At 38.9% G+C, this 16152-nt stretch overlaps 2 protein-coding genes across 7 annotated transcripts in view; both read left to right on the top strand.

Moving 5' to 3' along the window:
* The window catches only part of LOC102769546 (glycine N-acyltransferase), a 41086-nt gene that overhangs the window by 1297 nt on the left and 23637 nt on the right, over positions 1 to 16152 (top strand). The window lies entirely within an intron of this gene.
* Positions 1 to 16152, top strand: part of LOC102768664 (glycine N-phenylacetyltransferase-like) — a 21172-nt gene that overhangs the window by 1394 nt on the left and 3626 nt on the right. For 3 of the 6 annotated variants that reach the window (XM_015569368.1, XM_006772096.2, XM_006772097.2), the window contains 5 exons: positions 1545 to 1582; positions 3073 to 3168; positions 7680 to 7787; positions 11689 to 11815; positions 12654 to 12825. In XM_015569368.1, coding sequence (XP_015424854.1) covers positions 3091 to 3168; positions 7680 to 7787; positions 11689 to 11815; positions 12654 to 12825 — 485 coding nt within the window. In that variant the 5' untranslated portion in view covers positions 1545 to 1582; positions 3073 to 3090. Of the gene's footprint in view, positions 1 to 1478; positions 1583 to 3072; positions 3169 to 7478; positions 7560 to 7679; positions 7788 to 11688; positions 11816 to 12653; positions 12826 to 16152 lie in introns of those variants that run through there. The other 3 variants (XM_015569367.1, XM_006772099.1, XM_006772098.2) reach the window with 3 other exon arrangements.

Here is a 16152-nt window from a genome sequence, read left to right as displayed (position 1 = left end):
TTTGTCTGACTTGTTTGGTGTGCGCAACAGGAAATATTTGGCTTTCAGAGAACAAGAAAAATAGATTTATTTGCGTTACGCTTATTAATTTGTGCAGTTAGTATCTGGTAAATTAATGTTCAAGAAAAAAAGATTAATTTTTATTAAAATGTCCTATTATTTTATGTTAATGATTACTCATTAATTTCAGCCCTTTGTATTCAGCATGTCTCTATCGAAATAAACCTACATTTATATGAAAATTGAAGCTTTTGTTTTTTTTTGCGGCCCACATAAACTTCAACCTTGTTTATTTGGCCCGTGTTAGCCTTTGAGTTTGATAGGCTTGCTCTAAGCCCTCTTTCACCTCCACCCACCCTATCCACTGTTGTCCATGTGCGTGAATTTTCTCTCTCTCATTTTTTTTGGGGGGGAGGGGTGTTTTCGATCCTTCCAACACTCCCAACACTCTCCCCCATACCAGAGCTGTCAGCCTGCTCTCTATCTATGAGTGAGCCTCCTTGGAATTCCTGTCTCCTCTTGATTAGTTCAACCTGCTTGTGCACAGGATATGTTGAGGAGAATACAGAAAAGTTAATGTGCCAGTGTGTGTTTCTTGGCCTCTAGAAGGGTTCAGGAATCTGGAGAAGGGGCTGCTGTAAATTATTAAAGAGTCTAGAGACGAAACATAATTTTGGAAGGCATTTTGGGGAGCCAGAGAGGACTTAGCTAAAGAAACCAAGTCCTCTGTCTCTCTGGATCCCTTGCTTTTTATTAATACAAGTTGTCCTAAGGCAAAGTAGGTATACAGATCAAAGGCAAGGTTTAGTGCACAGAATCCATTGTCAGATTGGGGGAACTGCTGTTCAGGTGTTTGGCCACTAGGAGGCAATAAAATGTAGATTAAAATGCCCTCAGCTGTCAGGCAGCAAGCAATCATCTATGCAGATCTTTAGGTGTGGGGAAATGCCCTTAGCCATTTCCAGCAGGCAATCCTTAAGGTTCCATCAACCTTTTTTTTTTTTTTTTGAATATATTTTTATTGATTTCAGAGAGGAAGGGAGAGGGAGAGAGAGATAGAAACATCAATGATGAGAGAGAGAATCATTGATCGACTGCCTCCTGCCCACCCCTGACTGGGGATCGAGCCTGCAACCCAGGCATGTGCCCCTGACCAGAATCAAACCTGGGACCCTTCAGTCCTCAGGCCAACGCTCTATCCACTGAGTCAAACTGGCTAGGGCTCCATCAACCTTTTTATGAAACTTCTTGCATTTATGACATGCTGGAATTAGCTTCCGGCATTAATGGAAGTTTAAAAGTCAATAAAGTAGTGGGACAACCTGATGACAGAGCCACGTCCTTGAACATGGGACCCAGGGGGAGGTTCTCCACCTCACACTCTGCTGCCTGAAGATTCCACAGCGTGCTTCACGGGTTCTATTAAGAAATCAGCTCACCTGTTGGGGGAGGAAACAGATCAAAGTACACTCTTCCAGATCACTATACTCAGAGGACATATTTCACCTTCTGGAATAATCGGCTGCTTCTTGTCTTTTCCTGAGGATCTCTGCAGAGACTGAATGAGAGAACAGCTTTGCAGGTGAGAACAAGGGAGAATCATTGCTCTGGGACCCCTCGTCTCCTTTTGCTTCCCCTCTGTAGGGGAGTGATTCAGAATGCTACTGCTGGGTGTGCATGAAAATTTCAGAATTCATTAGTAATCAGAATTCTGCAGGGAAAAATAAAGCACCTCTGTTTGAGGAACCTGCATCAGGAACCTAAGGTGTATAGGGCAGTACCCTAGTTATGTGAGAAATTCTTGACTGACTAAAGTCAGGCTTTTGCTCTGAATTGGTAAATAAATGTGGAAAAAAACACGAGAGTTTTCCAGTGGTAGATAAGTAACAGAAAATGTAACAGCCCCTAGGAAGGAATATGCTGATTCAAGTGACATTTATATAGCATAGTTTGTACATGTATCATGCAAATGTTATTTTTTTAAATCCTGGGTAACGTTCTAAAGGTAGTCAGGTTTTTTCTCCCTTGGATAAATAATGAGTAGGAAAATTACGTTCCCTGCTTAGAGCTTCAAAAGGACAATGTAGATTCTGGTACCAGGACTATAATTCAGATGAGATCAATTATTAACTGAATGGCATAAAAATAAATATAATTTTAATAATCTCAGATGAACAGTCATTTTTCCACCCTTTTTATGTTAATTTAAAGTTCTCCCATATGGCACCATATATATCATAAACTTCATGTGAATGGGTCTTAGAGTAGGAAAATAATGATAAGTCATACCTGATTTACCATGTGCCAGATTCCATGGATTCTCCCCCATTTAAACCACATCACAAATTCTTGTGTAGAAAAAGAGTCACTCAATAGACTTTTTGGATGACAGTGTGGTTAAATGTTGCTTCTACTAATGATAATAATCAACAGGATACTGATTATAATCATTAATTGAGTGCTTACTATGTCCCAGACACTGTTCTAAGAACCTTACATGTACTGATTTATTTAACTATTCAATTACTCTGTGGTGCAGGTACTATAGTCATTGTCATTTATAGAGGAGAAAACCAAGGCACAGAGGAATTAAGTAACTTGCCATACGGCATATAGCTTCTAATTGGCAAAGTCAGGCTGGCTTGTCATGAATGGAAACTTAATCTCGAAGGATGGTCATTCATGCTTAGAGAATATATTTCTTAATCTCTGTGGATCATTAATTACTGGAATGCTGGATGATGTAAAAATCAAAATAATATTTTCAGAAATATTTTTTTATTATTGTCTACAGTTTTACATATGTCTTCTCTTTCCCCAGTTCATACCTCCCCCCTCCCGAGCCATTCCCATCCCTGGAAAAATAACTTCAGAAAGAGGCACCTATGCTTTTTGCCAGACTTATCCTTCCTTAGAGTTGGTGAGGAGTTGAGTGAATGGGGCACCAATGCAATTACTGGGATAAAGGCCAGACCATTAGCTAGAACTGCCTACTGTGTCTTCTTTGTGCCTTTGTACTAGTATGTATTCCAGCACTTCTCATTCCTTGATGTTTCTTGATCCCCTCTTTAGGATAAGGTACCTGCCAAGATGTTCCAATTACAAGACCCACAATTGCTGCAGATGCTAGAGAAATCCTTGAGGAAATTCCTCCCTGAGTCCCTAAAGGTGAGAGTGGAACCTTCTAGGGAAAAAAGGAATAGCGTCTGTCTGTGGAAAAGGTGGGAAAGAGAATAAGCATTCACTGAGCCCCTGTTCTGTGCCAGGCACTCACTCATCTGGCATCTCACATAGTTCACATCATCTTGCTGCCAGGCAGGTATATTACATCCATGTAACCAAAGAGAATCTGGAGGCCCAGTTGTATGACTTGACCAAGACCACACAAGCAGTGAGTGGCAACACTATGATTTGAACGCACTATGATCTTTGCTATGTGATGACCCAAAACCATTCCCTTCTGCCCTTCCAAGAACTATGTCAGAGAGCAATGCAAGTGTTTCCAGAATTGCAAAGTTGTCTGAAACTAACTCATTAGTGTTCTAATCATTCTTTCTAAAAATCAAATGAGTGGTGAAACATTAAGCATTATGATTCTTCTTTGCAATTAGTAACAGATCAAGTTCTATTTTGTCAAACACAGATGAATTAGGTTTAGTTTGGGGTGACACAGACATTTTAGTTTTAGAAATGGATCAATGACCTTGTACCATAGAGAGCTTTGTGTTTTTTGGCAATAGCATATGTTACAAAAGGATTAGAATATTACCAAGAATAAAAAGATGCCATTGCATTCTAATGAAGGTACCTATTTACTAAAATAAAAGAAAAAATGCTAAAATGTATACACTTAACAACAGAGACTCAAAGTACCTGAAGTAAAAAGTGATGGAACTGAAAGAAGAAATAGGTAAACTTGCAGATATAATTTTGTTTCTTTTTTTAATTGAAGTTCTTTATTGTTAATATTACATGAGTCTTCTTTTCCCCCACTGACCTCTCCCTGGCCACCCCCACCCCAGGACATGTCCTCACCTCCCTACTGTCTGTGTCCATTAGTTATGCTCATAACCCATAGATATAATTTAAGACTCCAACGCTTCTCCTTCAATAATGTTTAGAATAAATATAAAACCTGTAAGGATAGAGAAGAGCTGAACAATACTATGAGCCAACTTAAACTGACTTTTATGGAATACTTTCCTCAACAACAGTAGAATACATATTACTTTTTAAAGCACATTGAACATTTACAAAAATAGGTCATATTTTTAAGAATTTTAAAAGATTAGAAATTGTATCAAGTATGTCCTAAACAATATGGAATTAAACTTAAAATTTAACGAAACCTGAGAAGTATCTGGAAAATATTGACATATTTAGAAATTATACAATACACTTCTAAATAAATCATATCCCAGATAAGTTTTAAAATACTTTATTTGAATGAAAAGGGAAGTACAACATCTCTAAAGTTCTGGGATGCAACTAAAGCAGTGATAAGTGGAAATATATAGCATTTAGTGCTTGTGCTATAAGAGAATAATGGTCTCAAATCAATCTTTCAAGTTTCACCTTAAAAACTAGCAAAAGGAGAGTAAATTAACACCAAAGCAAACAGAATTAAAGAAATTATAAAAAGTAAGAGTGAAATCAATGAATGTGGGGAGAGAAAAGCAATTAAGAAAATCAGTGACTTCAAAATTTTGTTCTTTGAGAAGATTAATAAACAAACTGACCAAGAAATTAAGAAAGAAGACAATTTACCCACATAAAGAATGAAATAGGGGACACTACTACAGACCCAATAGACATTATAAGGATATATAAGGACATACTATTATCAGAACTAGGCCCATAGTTTTTACAATTTATGGCCTGTGGAAAGCACAAATTACCTATCACTGACTTTTCCTAATTCTCTAACACTTAATATGGGAATCTTTTGTAGACTAAGCCACAGGCACTTAGTATAAATCTAAATCACTGATTTTTCTGACTAACATAGGATAGGGTAACTGTGGAGAAGGCAGGATCTAGAGTCAGACTGCTGTGATTCCATAATTTACTGTTTCAGGGAAACATTGCAGAAGTTAAACATCTATGATTCTCAGTGTTCTTGGATATAAAATGAGTAAACCCAGAAAGTCTGTACTTTTTGATAGCTGTTACTCAATCTTTACCAGGGTTACCAAATAAAACATGATAAAATTGATATCCAACTCTTCTTGAAGAGTTACTATCAGTAGTTATAGTAAGTATTTTACATAAACTCAAAGGTCTTACTTGAATCATACTGCTTCTCAATTAATTCCCAGGCTTGAACCAGATTACAAACCTAGAACCCCTTGAATGAAGGGAAAAGTGGGTGCCCTTGAAAAAGAAATCACTACACTGTCAAAAATATGACCATTGTGTGCCACATCCAGCATGACAAGGGTTCAAGATCTGGAGAAGGGGCCATTTACAAATGAAAGCACTAGACAAGAAATATGAATTTAGAAGGCATGGGGACCAGGCGGAAACTTCCCTCTAGAGGAGAAGCTCCCCAAAGCCCTGGACTTGTTAGCTTTTATTCAATTTTAGATACACATCTTGCCCTCAGTTAGGCATGGCAATTTGGTAGCAAACAGACTATCTCAAAGGTCAGTAGATATTAGTAAAGATTTACTTTGAGACTATTGGTCAAGAAATTGCTTCGAGCCACCACTCTTTTGACAGGACAATCAGTGCATAGGTTTAGGCCTTGCTAAAGCTCAAGGTTCATCAGCCTTCCAAGTTCCTTGTTGCACTTTCATGATAGTGTTTGACAATGGATGGTTTCTGCAATTGTACCCTGGCTGGATGGCTCAGTTGTCTGGAGCATTGTCTCATACACCAAAAGGTTGCAGGATCAATTCCCTATCAGGGCACACACACAGGTTGCAAATTCAATCCCCATTCTGGGTGTGTACAGGAGGCAACCAATCACTGTTACTTCTCACATCAATGTTTCTCTCTCCCTTCCTCTCTCTATAAAATCAACAAAAACATATCCTCTGGTATGGACTTAAAAAAGGAAATAAAATATGATAATTGTATAGTGTGTACTAGAGGCCCGGTGCACGAAATTCATGCATGGGGGGTGGTCCTCTCAGCCCAGCCTGCACCCTGTCTAATCCGGGACCCCTTGGGGGATGTCCAACTTCCGGTTTATGCCTGATCCTGGTGATTGGGCCTAAACCGGCAGTTGGACATCCCTCTCACAATCCAGGACTGCCGGCTCCTAATTGCTCACCTGCCTGCCTGCCTGATTGCCCCTAACTGGCCCCTCTGCCAGCCTGATCACCCCTAACTGAACTGCCTCCCCCCCGCTCCCCGTCCCCACTGGCTTGGTCACCCCCTCACCGCCACCCTCTGCCAGCCTGGTCGCCCCTCACTGCCCCTTCTGCTGGCCTGGTTACCCCACACAGCCTACTGCTCAGTCATTTGGTCGTCACTCACTAACCCCTCGGCCGGCCTGGTCGCCCCACACAGCCTGCTGTTCAGTCGTTTGGTCGTTCCTCATTAACCCTCTTGCCAGCCTGGTTGCCCTATGCATCCTGCTGCTCAGTCATTTGGTAATCACTCGCTAACACCCCAGCTGGCCTGGTCACCCCATGTAGCCTGCTGCTCAGTCATTTGGTTGTCCCTCACTAACCCCCCTGCTGGCCTTGTTGCCCCGCTCAGCCTGTTTGGTCGTTCGTTTGGTTGTTTCAGATGTGCTGGCCCCTGGCTCTTTATATATATACTAGAGGCCTGGTGCATGAAATTTGTGCCCAACCTGCAGGAGATGTCTGACTGCCTCTTGCAATCAGGGACCGCTGGCTCCTAACCACTCACCTGCCTGCCTGCCTGATTGCCTCAAACCCCTCTGCCTGCCTGCCTGATTGCCCCTAACCACCTCTGCCTGCCTGCCTGATCGCCTCTAACTGCCTCTGCCTCACCCTGCACCTGAGACCCAGGATTCCCTCCTCTGGCTGGTCACAGGCACTTGGGACCTGGGCTTCTCTCCCTCTGGCCAGCCATAGGCACCCAGGACCCAGGCCAGCTTCACTTGGGCTGGCCGCAGATGCCTGGGACTTTGGGGCAGACAGCTTGTCCTTCTCCCGGGCCACAGCCTGGCTGGTCCCCATTCCTCTCTCGTGAGCTCATTTGTGCCTGGCTGGTCCCCATTCCTCTCTCCCCAGTGTTGAGTGTCTGAGCAGTTATGGTGTGATGGCGTGAGGACATGATGATATGAGGGCATGATGACCATTTGCATATTAGCTCTTTATTATATAAGATAGATGTGTGTGTATGGAAGAAGATAGATGTTAAACAAATATAAATTAGGTAATTTCATTATTTAAAAATTGGGTGTGACTATGCAAATAAGTGGAATAAAATGAAAAAATATGTCACAAAATTCTACAGTATGATAGTGAATGATTTTTAATTAATTTATTTTATAGATCTAGATATTTGACTACATAATATCCTCAGGGCTCAAAAATCTATTTCTATTGGAGTAATAAAGTAGGACCTGAAGACTGTTTGAAGTAAGTGCCCTACCAGTTACTTATCCTGATTTCATAGAAATAATCTTTATCCTGATAAAACAGGGCACTGGTCATCCCGTCCTAATAAGCTGACCTTCTCACTTTCTCATGATGCTACAGGTTTATGGGACTGTCTTCCACATGAACCAAGGAAACATGTTCAAGCTAAAGGCCCTGGTGGACAAGTGGCCTGATTTTAATACAGTGGTTGTCCGCCCTCAGGAGCAGGTAAGGTGCCACATGTGAAATGCATGCACTTCTATTTGCTATACTAGCATGTGTCTACAATGCACATGGCAATGTAGACCCAGGGAACAAAGAAATAAATCACAATGATGTTGAAAAGGTCCTTGTCCTCAAGGAGTTTACAGCCTGAAGGAAAATATAGGTAAGCAAATAAATGACAATATGGTGTGAAAATGTATGAAGACAGTCATGAACATACAAGTAACAGAAGCAGCACTTGCTAAGAAGTGATTCAAGCCTAGATGCCAGGGTATGGAGGGAGACGAAGGGAATCTTCCTGGTAACCATTTCACCCAAATTGGATTTTGAAGATAAATAGGTTTTTGACAGCTTGACAAGTACAGAAGGTACATTCTAAGCAGAGAAAATAACACTGAAAAATAGGTTAGTTAACTATGAAGAATGTTAGGGAAATATAAAGAACAAATTGCAATGCCTGCATTTGGCGATACATTTTTCAGTACCAGTCTTTAAACAATATCTCAAACTCATATATGATAATCCTACAGCTAACATCATACTAAACAGGAAAATCTGAAAGCTTTTCCTTTAAGATCAGAAATAAGACAGAAATGTCCACTTTCACCACTCTTACTCAACACGGTACTAGAAGTCCTGGCTACAGCAATCAGGCACAAAAAATAAATAAATAAAAATAAAGGAGAAGAAGAAATATATGGATCCAAATTGGAAAGGAAGAAGTATAATTGTCATTATTTGCAGATGACATTATACTTTATATAGAAAACCCTAAATATTTTTTAAATTTAAATTCTTTATTGTTTAAAATATTACATAAGTCTCCTTTTGCCCCATTGACCTCTCTCTGCTCAACCCCACCGCCCAGTTAGTGCCCTCGTGCCCACCACCCCCATCTGTGTCCATTGGTTATGCTCATACAAGTCCTTTGGTCTATCTCTTACCCCCCCACCCCACACCCCACCCCCATCTTCCCTCATAGGTTGGATAGTCTGTTCAATGCTTCTATGACTCTGGTTCTATTTTTGTTCATCAGTTTATGTTATTATTATATTCCCATAAATGAGTGAGATCATGTGATATTTATCGTTATCTGACTGGCTTATTTTGGTTAGCATAATGCTCTCCAGTTGCAAATGTGCTGTCATGAAAGGTAAGAGTTTCTTCTTTATTATGTTCAAGTCTTTTCTTTTCTCTGCATCATTAATAGATTTCTAACTTTGATATTACCATCTGGCCCAATCTATTTCCTGTGTTCACTAATTCATCCTTGATCAGTTATCTTTTAAAGTTTCAATCTCTTAGGTAAAGTATGCACTTTGTTGATTTGTTTTCTAAGCTCATAACATTAACTGTCTGTATTTTCTCACATCTCCTTTAGGGTTTCACATAGCTAAGATTTGGAAACAGCCTAAGTGTCCATCAGCAGATGAGTGGATAAGAAAATGGTGGTACATCTTCACAATGGAATACTACGCTGCTGTAAAAAGAAAATCCTGAACATTTTGCACACACACACACACACACAGAGACAACTACTAGAACTCTCTCCCTTCTCTCTCTCACAAATTAATAAAAATATATCCTCAGATAAGGATTAAAAATAAATATACATAAAATAAAAATAAATTCAACATGGTCCTGGAATATAAACAAATACATCAATCAAAGGAACAGAATAGAGATCCCAGAAATAAAACTCAACACATACACAAAAAGACCAACCTGATTTTTAAAAAAAGGGGGGAGAGGGCAGCAAACCTGAATAGACACTTCTCCAAAGATGACATACAGATGGCCAATAGACATATAAAAAATATGCAATGTCACTAACCATTAGAGAAATTCAAATTAAAACCATAATGACATATCACCTCAACCTGTCAGGATGTCTCTTATCAATAAATCAGCAAACAAGTGTTGGCAAGTATGTGGAGCAAAGGAAATCATTTGGTGGGAATGCAAATTGGTGCAGCCATTATGGAAAATTGTATGAAGTTTCCTCAAAAAATTAAAAATGGAACTAAGCAGAGAAAATAACACTGAAAAATAGGTTATTTTTATTACCCAGAGATTCCATTTCTGGGCATATATCTGAAAAAATCCAAATTGCTAATTTCAAACAATACACATGCACTCCTGTTTATTGCAGTGTTATTTGCAATAGCCAAGATATGGAATCAACCCAAGTGCCTATCAATAGATGAGTGGATATAAAAGTGGTGGTACATATATACAATGGAATATTACTCAGCCATAAAAAATAATGAAATCTTACCATTTTTGACAGCATGGATGGACCTAGAGAGTATTATACTAAGTGAAATAAGTCATAACTAATTCAGAAGAAGACAAATACCACATGATTTCACTTATATGTGGAAACGAAAGAGCCACATAGGTGAGCAAACAGTGTTTAAACAGACTCATAGATACAGAGAACAGACTGATGGTTGCCAGAGGGGAGGGATGTGTGAGAACTTGGTGAAAAAGGTGAATGTATCGAGAAGTACAGATTAGTAGTCACAAAATAGTCGTGTGGATATAAAGTACAGCATAGGGAATAGAGTCAATAATATTGTAATAACTATGTTGCTGCCAGGTGGGTACTGAAAACATCAGGGGACCACTTTGTAAAGTATATGATTACCTAAACACTATGCTGTACATCTGAAACTAATACAAAATAATATTGAATGTAAACTGCCATCCTATATAATAAAGAGCTAATATGCTAATTAGACCAGACAGCAGAACGACCTTCCAGAACTACCAGTGGGCAGGGGGCGGGGGTGCAGAGCCAGGAGACAGCAGCCAGGGCTGCAAGGGCTGAGGCAGCTGGGGTTGTGAAGGCCTACCCTTGCACGTATTTCATGCATTGGGCCTCTAGTTAACAAATAAATTTAAGAAGAGAAAAATAAAATTACCCAATCTAAGTACTTCATACATTTCAGGTACAAGTATGTTATAAAGCATATCAGAAAATATAAAGCAAAAACTTATGCATGCAAGAATATATAACTATATAATATCATTTTAATATAAAATATTTACAAATAAAATGTAAATGTATAGTGCTTTTCAGAAAATACCAAACTAGACAGCATACAAAATGAAGATATTTAGCTTAGTTGAAATTTAAATATGAAAAAATGTTTATTTTTTAAATTGATCTTAAAAGCATAGATTGTCCTTGTATTAATGCAGTGCATTTCTGTATAACACTTTTTGGCCATTCTACCTTCATTGAGTTGTTCTCTAACTCCTTCCTTCATTTTCCAATAATTCCATTTCTTATATATTAATTTTGAGAATATACTTTTGAATAAATTTTGCATATCAATTTTGTTGGAAATGCAAATTATTTTTTAAATAATAGTGCATTGTGGTTTGCATTTCAAGGACATTGAGCCTCTATAATATGTATAGCATTATCATACGTATGTGAGAATGCTAATTTGCTTAGCACTGTTTCCCTCATCTGTGTCAATTTTAATGTTGTCATGTTCATAATCCATTTGTTCTGAGACTCTTTAAAGTGGAGTAAGATTTATTCTTGCAATGGAAACTTGCCTTTGTAAGAGTACTTTATTTTCCCCGAGGATTCCAGAATTACAGAAGAATTCTTTCTAAAGCAGTACATGTTTGGTTGATTCAAACTTGTAATGCAAGATATAAATATCCAGTTCAGCAAGTTTTTCTTAATCAGAAATTGAATAATTGAGTAAATACATAACGTGTTTTTATGATGTAAACGATACACAGATATTGATAGCATGTTAAGAAAAATATCAATATTGAAGTTTGCAAAGTAGTAAAGTAGTATAATGAAAATCCTAAACTCAGGTATTCCAGTCCCTTGTTATAAACAATTTGATTTATCTCACATTACTCAATGAAACAGGAGATGACAGATGACTTTGATCATTATACCAATACCTACCAAATCTATTCCAAGGATCCCAAGAACTGTCAAGAATTCCTTGGCACATCAGACGTCATCAATTGGAAACAACATTTACAGATCCAAAGTAAGTTAAAAATCTGGAATGTGTGTTAGCTGCTGGGACAGCTAATGTCTATACCTGGTGGGTCACTTTTCATCCCAAGAATATTCATCTATTATATTTATTCCTTCTACCCAACCCTAGACACTCAACTTGATGTTCATTTCTTGTATCAGCTGCCACCACCTTTTTCTTCAGGGTGGTAGAATTCAAACTTTGCAAATTATGGGGTTCATATAGGGAAATGTGAGTAAGTAAACTTCTTGTTAGCTGAGGATATATTTTTGCAGTGATATTCTGGATCCCACAGGGTGATTAGGTATAAGAGCAGAGCTACCCCTGTCACCTCTATCCCCAGAATAAGAATGATAGCATCTTGTACCATAAAGCACATCCCAGGTGACAAGGACAACTGTCATGCTTATGATCATACCCTCCAGGTTCCCTAGGGTGGCATCCTTGCTCTGCAGGTTAGTTTCTTTGTGATCTTGAGCAAGTGATGTAACTAGTCCATTATTCAGATTTTTTGGATATAAAAAGAACTGAGGATACTAAAAGTATGTATAACATAGGGTCAATGTAAGGATCAAATGTGGTACTAGACCAATACCTGGGCATGTTGTATGTGCCCATGCAAGCTTGGCTACTATTCTTAACTATCACTTCTCCTTTGATTTCACAGTCATAGAGTCAGGGTTTCTAGTATTACCTCTGTTTTGCATTAGAGAAAACATGCTCAGGTAGTAACATGGCCAAGATCACATGGTCATTGGCAACATTGCCTGAATTTAAGTCCTGCAAACATACATTGGGAAACTTCTTGTAGCATTTCACTTGTCTCCTTACTTTCCCCCCCCTCTAGGTTCACAGTCCAGCCTGGATGAGAAAATACACAGTCTTGCAGCCATAAAACAGGTCAAAGTCAAGCAATCACAATGCATCCTCTATATGATGCCCAAGACAGCCAGAAGACTGCTCCCTTCCCTGCCAGAGGCAAACAACTTTACTCCTAAAACTGGCAAACCCAAATTCATGTGAGTTTGAAAAAAAGATGCTCTCACTACTCACATCTTTCACTACTTTCCTTCCTACATTCACTCTTGCCTTCCTACAATTCATTTCCAGAATGATTCTTTTAGCATGTAACATGGATCATGTCCATTCACCCTTTTAAAGCCATTGATGTTTCTCAGCTCACCTTGAATAAAGGCTAAAGCCCTTTATGGACCTTCAAAGGCCTGTGAGATCTGGAATTCATCACCTCTTGGACATCATCTTGTCTGTCTTGCTTCCTATCACCAAAGGCTCTGATCTTCTTTCTGCAACTTGATCTCATACACTCACACATGCCTTGAACCATGGCATTTGCCCTTTGTCTACCTAAATGCCTCTCCCTCTGATCTTCATATATTTGTCTCTTTCGTGATTTTTCATACTCTCGAATGCCATTTCCTTAGAGAGTTCTCAGAGAACTATGTCTAAAACCACCCTCTCACACAATTCTTCATCACATAACCCAATTTTTATTTTTATTACACTTATTATGATCTGAAATTAGCTTAATTGTGTACTTACCTACCTGTTGTTTGATCCTATCCTATGTTTTTTCAAACTGTACATGAGCAGGCACCCTCTTTATGTTATTCATGGATAGATACTCAACAGCCAGAACAGAACACGGACTGGACTAGATTCTTGATAAATACTCATGGAATAAATTTGCAGAGCAAAAATTTTTTTAATAATGAGAATTTAAACAAATAACGTGTTCCTCACCACCACCATTGATTTCCAGTCTAACACTGAATATACCTGAGCAGTGATGGTGGAAATGAGATCTGGAGATGCCCAACCCCTTGGCCCTGTGTTTCTTAATATGCATGGAAAAGTTATATTCACATTGCATTGCACATTACACCTGAAAGGTACTTCCAAATATATCAACTCATTTGATCTTTTTTGTCCATCCCATGAGATAGACAAGGTAGTGATATTATCCCCATTTCCTGCCAGAAAACAGGCTCGGATGAACAAATGGCTTGTTCAGGTCATGTGAAAGGTCCAGGCATAACTGGGGCTGAGTGTCCATCTTCTAATTCTACTTTGTGGGTCCTTTCCAGGACACCAGCTGATGCCTCTTATCCCATAGCAGAAGCCTTCAGACTCAGTGTTCTGTGCCTCAGGGCCTGCCTGCACTGCTCCTCTCTGGACTTGGGTTTCCCACAATGTCCAAGGGCCCTCGGCCTACCAACATGCTAAGCGTCCATGGGGACTTGTATATTTTCTGTTTACCTGTTTTTCTTATCTGTAAAGTGGGGGTGATAGCAATTCTCCCATCTCAAGTGGAAAGTCAGAGCACTGTTGAGAAGAACAAGACTTAATTTTTATGTAATCCTTATTGTTTGTGTGGCACAAGCCCTGTACTTACAATAGCTCATACAGTATTCATAATTGGCCTTTTGACAGGAATGTTCTTTTTTTTTAAAAATCTTTATTGTTGAAAGTATTATATATGTCCTCTTTTTCCCCCACATTGACCTCTTCTAACCTGCCGCTGTCAAATGGGGTGGGATGTAGACAATAAAGAAGCAATTAGATCTATTTTGTTTACCAGTTTATTTTGTTCAATAGATTCTACATATGAGTGAGATCATGTGATACTTGTCTTTCTCTGACTGGCTTATTTCTCTTAGCATAATACTCTCCATGCTGTCTCAAAGAGTAAAAGATCCTTCTTTTTTACTGCTGCATGGTATTCCATGGTGTAAATGTACCCCAGCATTTTTATCCATTCACCTACTGATTGTCACTTGGGCTGTTTCTAGGTCTTAGCTATTTTATTTTTATTTTTTTTAAAATATATTTTATTGATTTTTTACAGAGAGGAAGGGAGAGAGATAGAAAGTTAGAAACATCGATGAGAGAGAAACATCGATCAGCTGCCTCCTGCACGTCTCCCACTGGGGATGTGCCCGCAACCCAGGTACATGCCCTCGACCGGAATCGAACCCGGGACCCCTCAGTCCGCAGGCCGACGCTCTATCCACTGAGCCAAACCGGTTTGGGCTAGGTCTTAGCTATTTTAAATTGCGCTGCTGTGAACAGTAGTTTTTGCTGGAGTCTTTAGGGTTTTCTATGTACAATATCATATCATCTGTGAATAATGAGAGTTTTACTTCCTCCTTTCCAATTCGGATGCCTTTATGTTTTCTTCTTGTCTGATTACTGTGTCTAGGACTTTCAGTACTATGTTGAATAAGAGTGGTGAAAATAGACATCTCTTTCTTGTTCCTGTTTTTAGGGGAAATGATTTTAGTTTTGCCCATTGAGTATGATGTTGGCTGTAGGTTTGCCATATGTGGCCTTTATTATGTTTAGGTATGATAGCTCTATTCCCACTTTGCTAAGAGTTTTTATCAAAAATGGGTGTTGGATTTTGTTGAATGCCTTTTCTTTTTTCTTTTTTTTCTTTTGTTTTTTTAGAACACTCAACAAACTTAAATTCCCGTTTATTGCTGGAAAACATTGTTTCAGACATACATCAGACAGGCTAAATAAATAAACAAACAAACAGCAACTTCATAGGCAAAAAAGGGGGAAAAAAGAAATCTTTTTATCTTTGTCTTTTAAACTATCTTTTACAAATCAGCTATGTATAATACAGCTAAGGACATACACAAAGAGTTACTGGAATGCTCAGCATAAAATTTTTTGTTGTTGTAGTTAAAAATTTTTTTTATTTAAATTCTTTATTGTTTAAAGTATTACATGAGTCTCCTTTCCCTCCATAGGCCTCCTCTAGCTGCTCCCACCCCTCAGCCCACTACTGTCTGTGTCCATTGGTTATGCTTATATGGATGCATACAAGTCTTTCGGTTGATCTCTTATTCCCTCTCTCTCTCCCCTGCGTACCCTCATAGGTTGGACAGTCTATTCCATGCTTCTATGTCTCTGATTCTATTTTTGTTCATCAGTTTATGTTGTTCATTATATTCCACAAATGAGTGAGATCATGAGATAGTTATTTTTCTCTGACTGGCTTATATCTCCCCCCTCCCCTTTATTGATTAAGGTATTACAAATGTGACCTGATCCCCTCATTGCTCCCCCGCCCCCAATCCTGCTCTCACCCTCACCCCCTGTTGTCTGCATCCCTTGGTTATGCTTATATGCATGCAAGTCCTTTGGTTGATCTTTCCCCTTACCCCCACCCTCCCTACTTTTCCTCTGAGGTTTGAGCATCTGATCGATGCTTCCCTGTCTCTGGACCTGTTTTTGTTCATCAGTTTATGTTGTTCATTATAATCCACAAATGAGTGAGATCATGTGATATTTATTTTTTAATAGAGGTCAGCAGAATT

Source organism: Myotis davidii, unplaced genomic scaffold (assembly GCF_000327345.1).
Source record: "Myotis davidii unplaced genomic scaffold, ASM32734v1 scaffold1286, whole genome shotgun sequence".
Classification (NCBI taxonomy): Eukaryota; Metazoa; Chordata; class Mammalia; order Chiroptera; family Vespertilionidae; genus Myotis; species Myotis davidii.
Note: the sequence above shows the minus strand (reverse complement) of the source record. Positions and strands in the feature narration are given on the sequence as shown.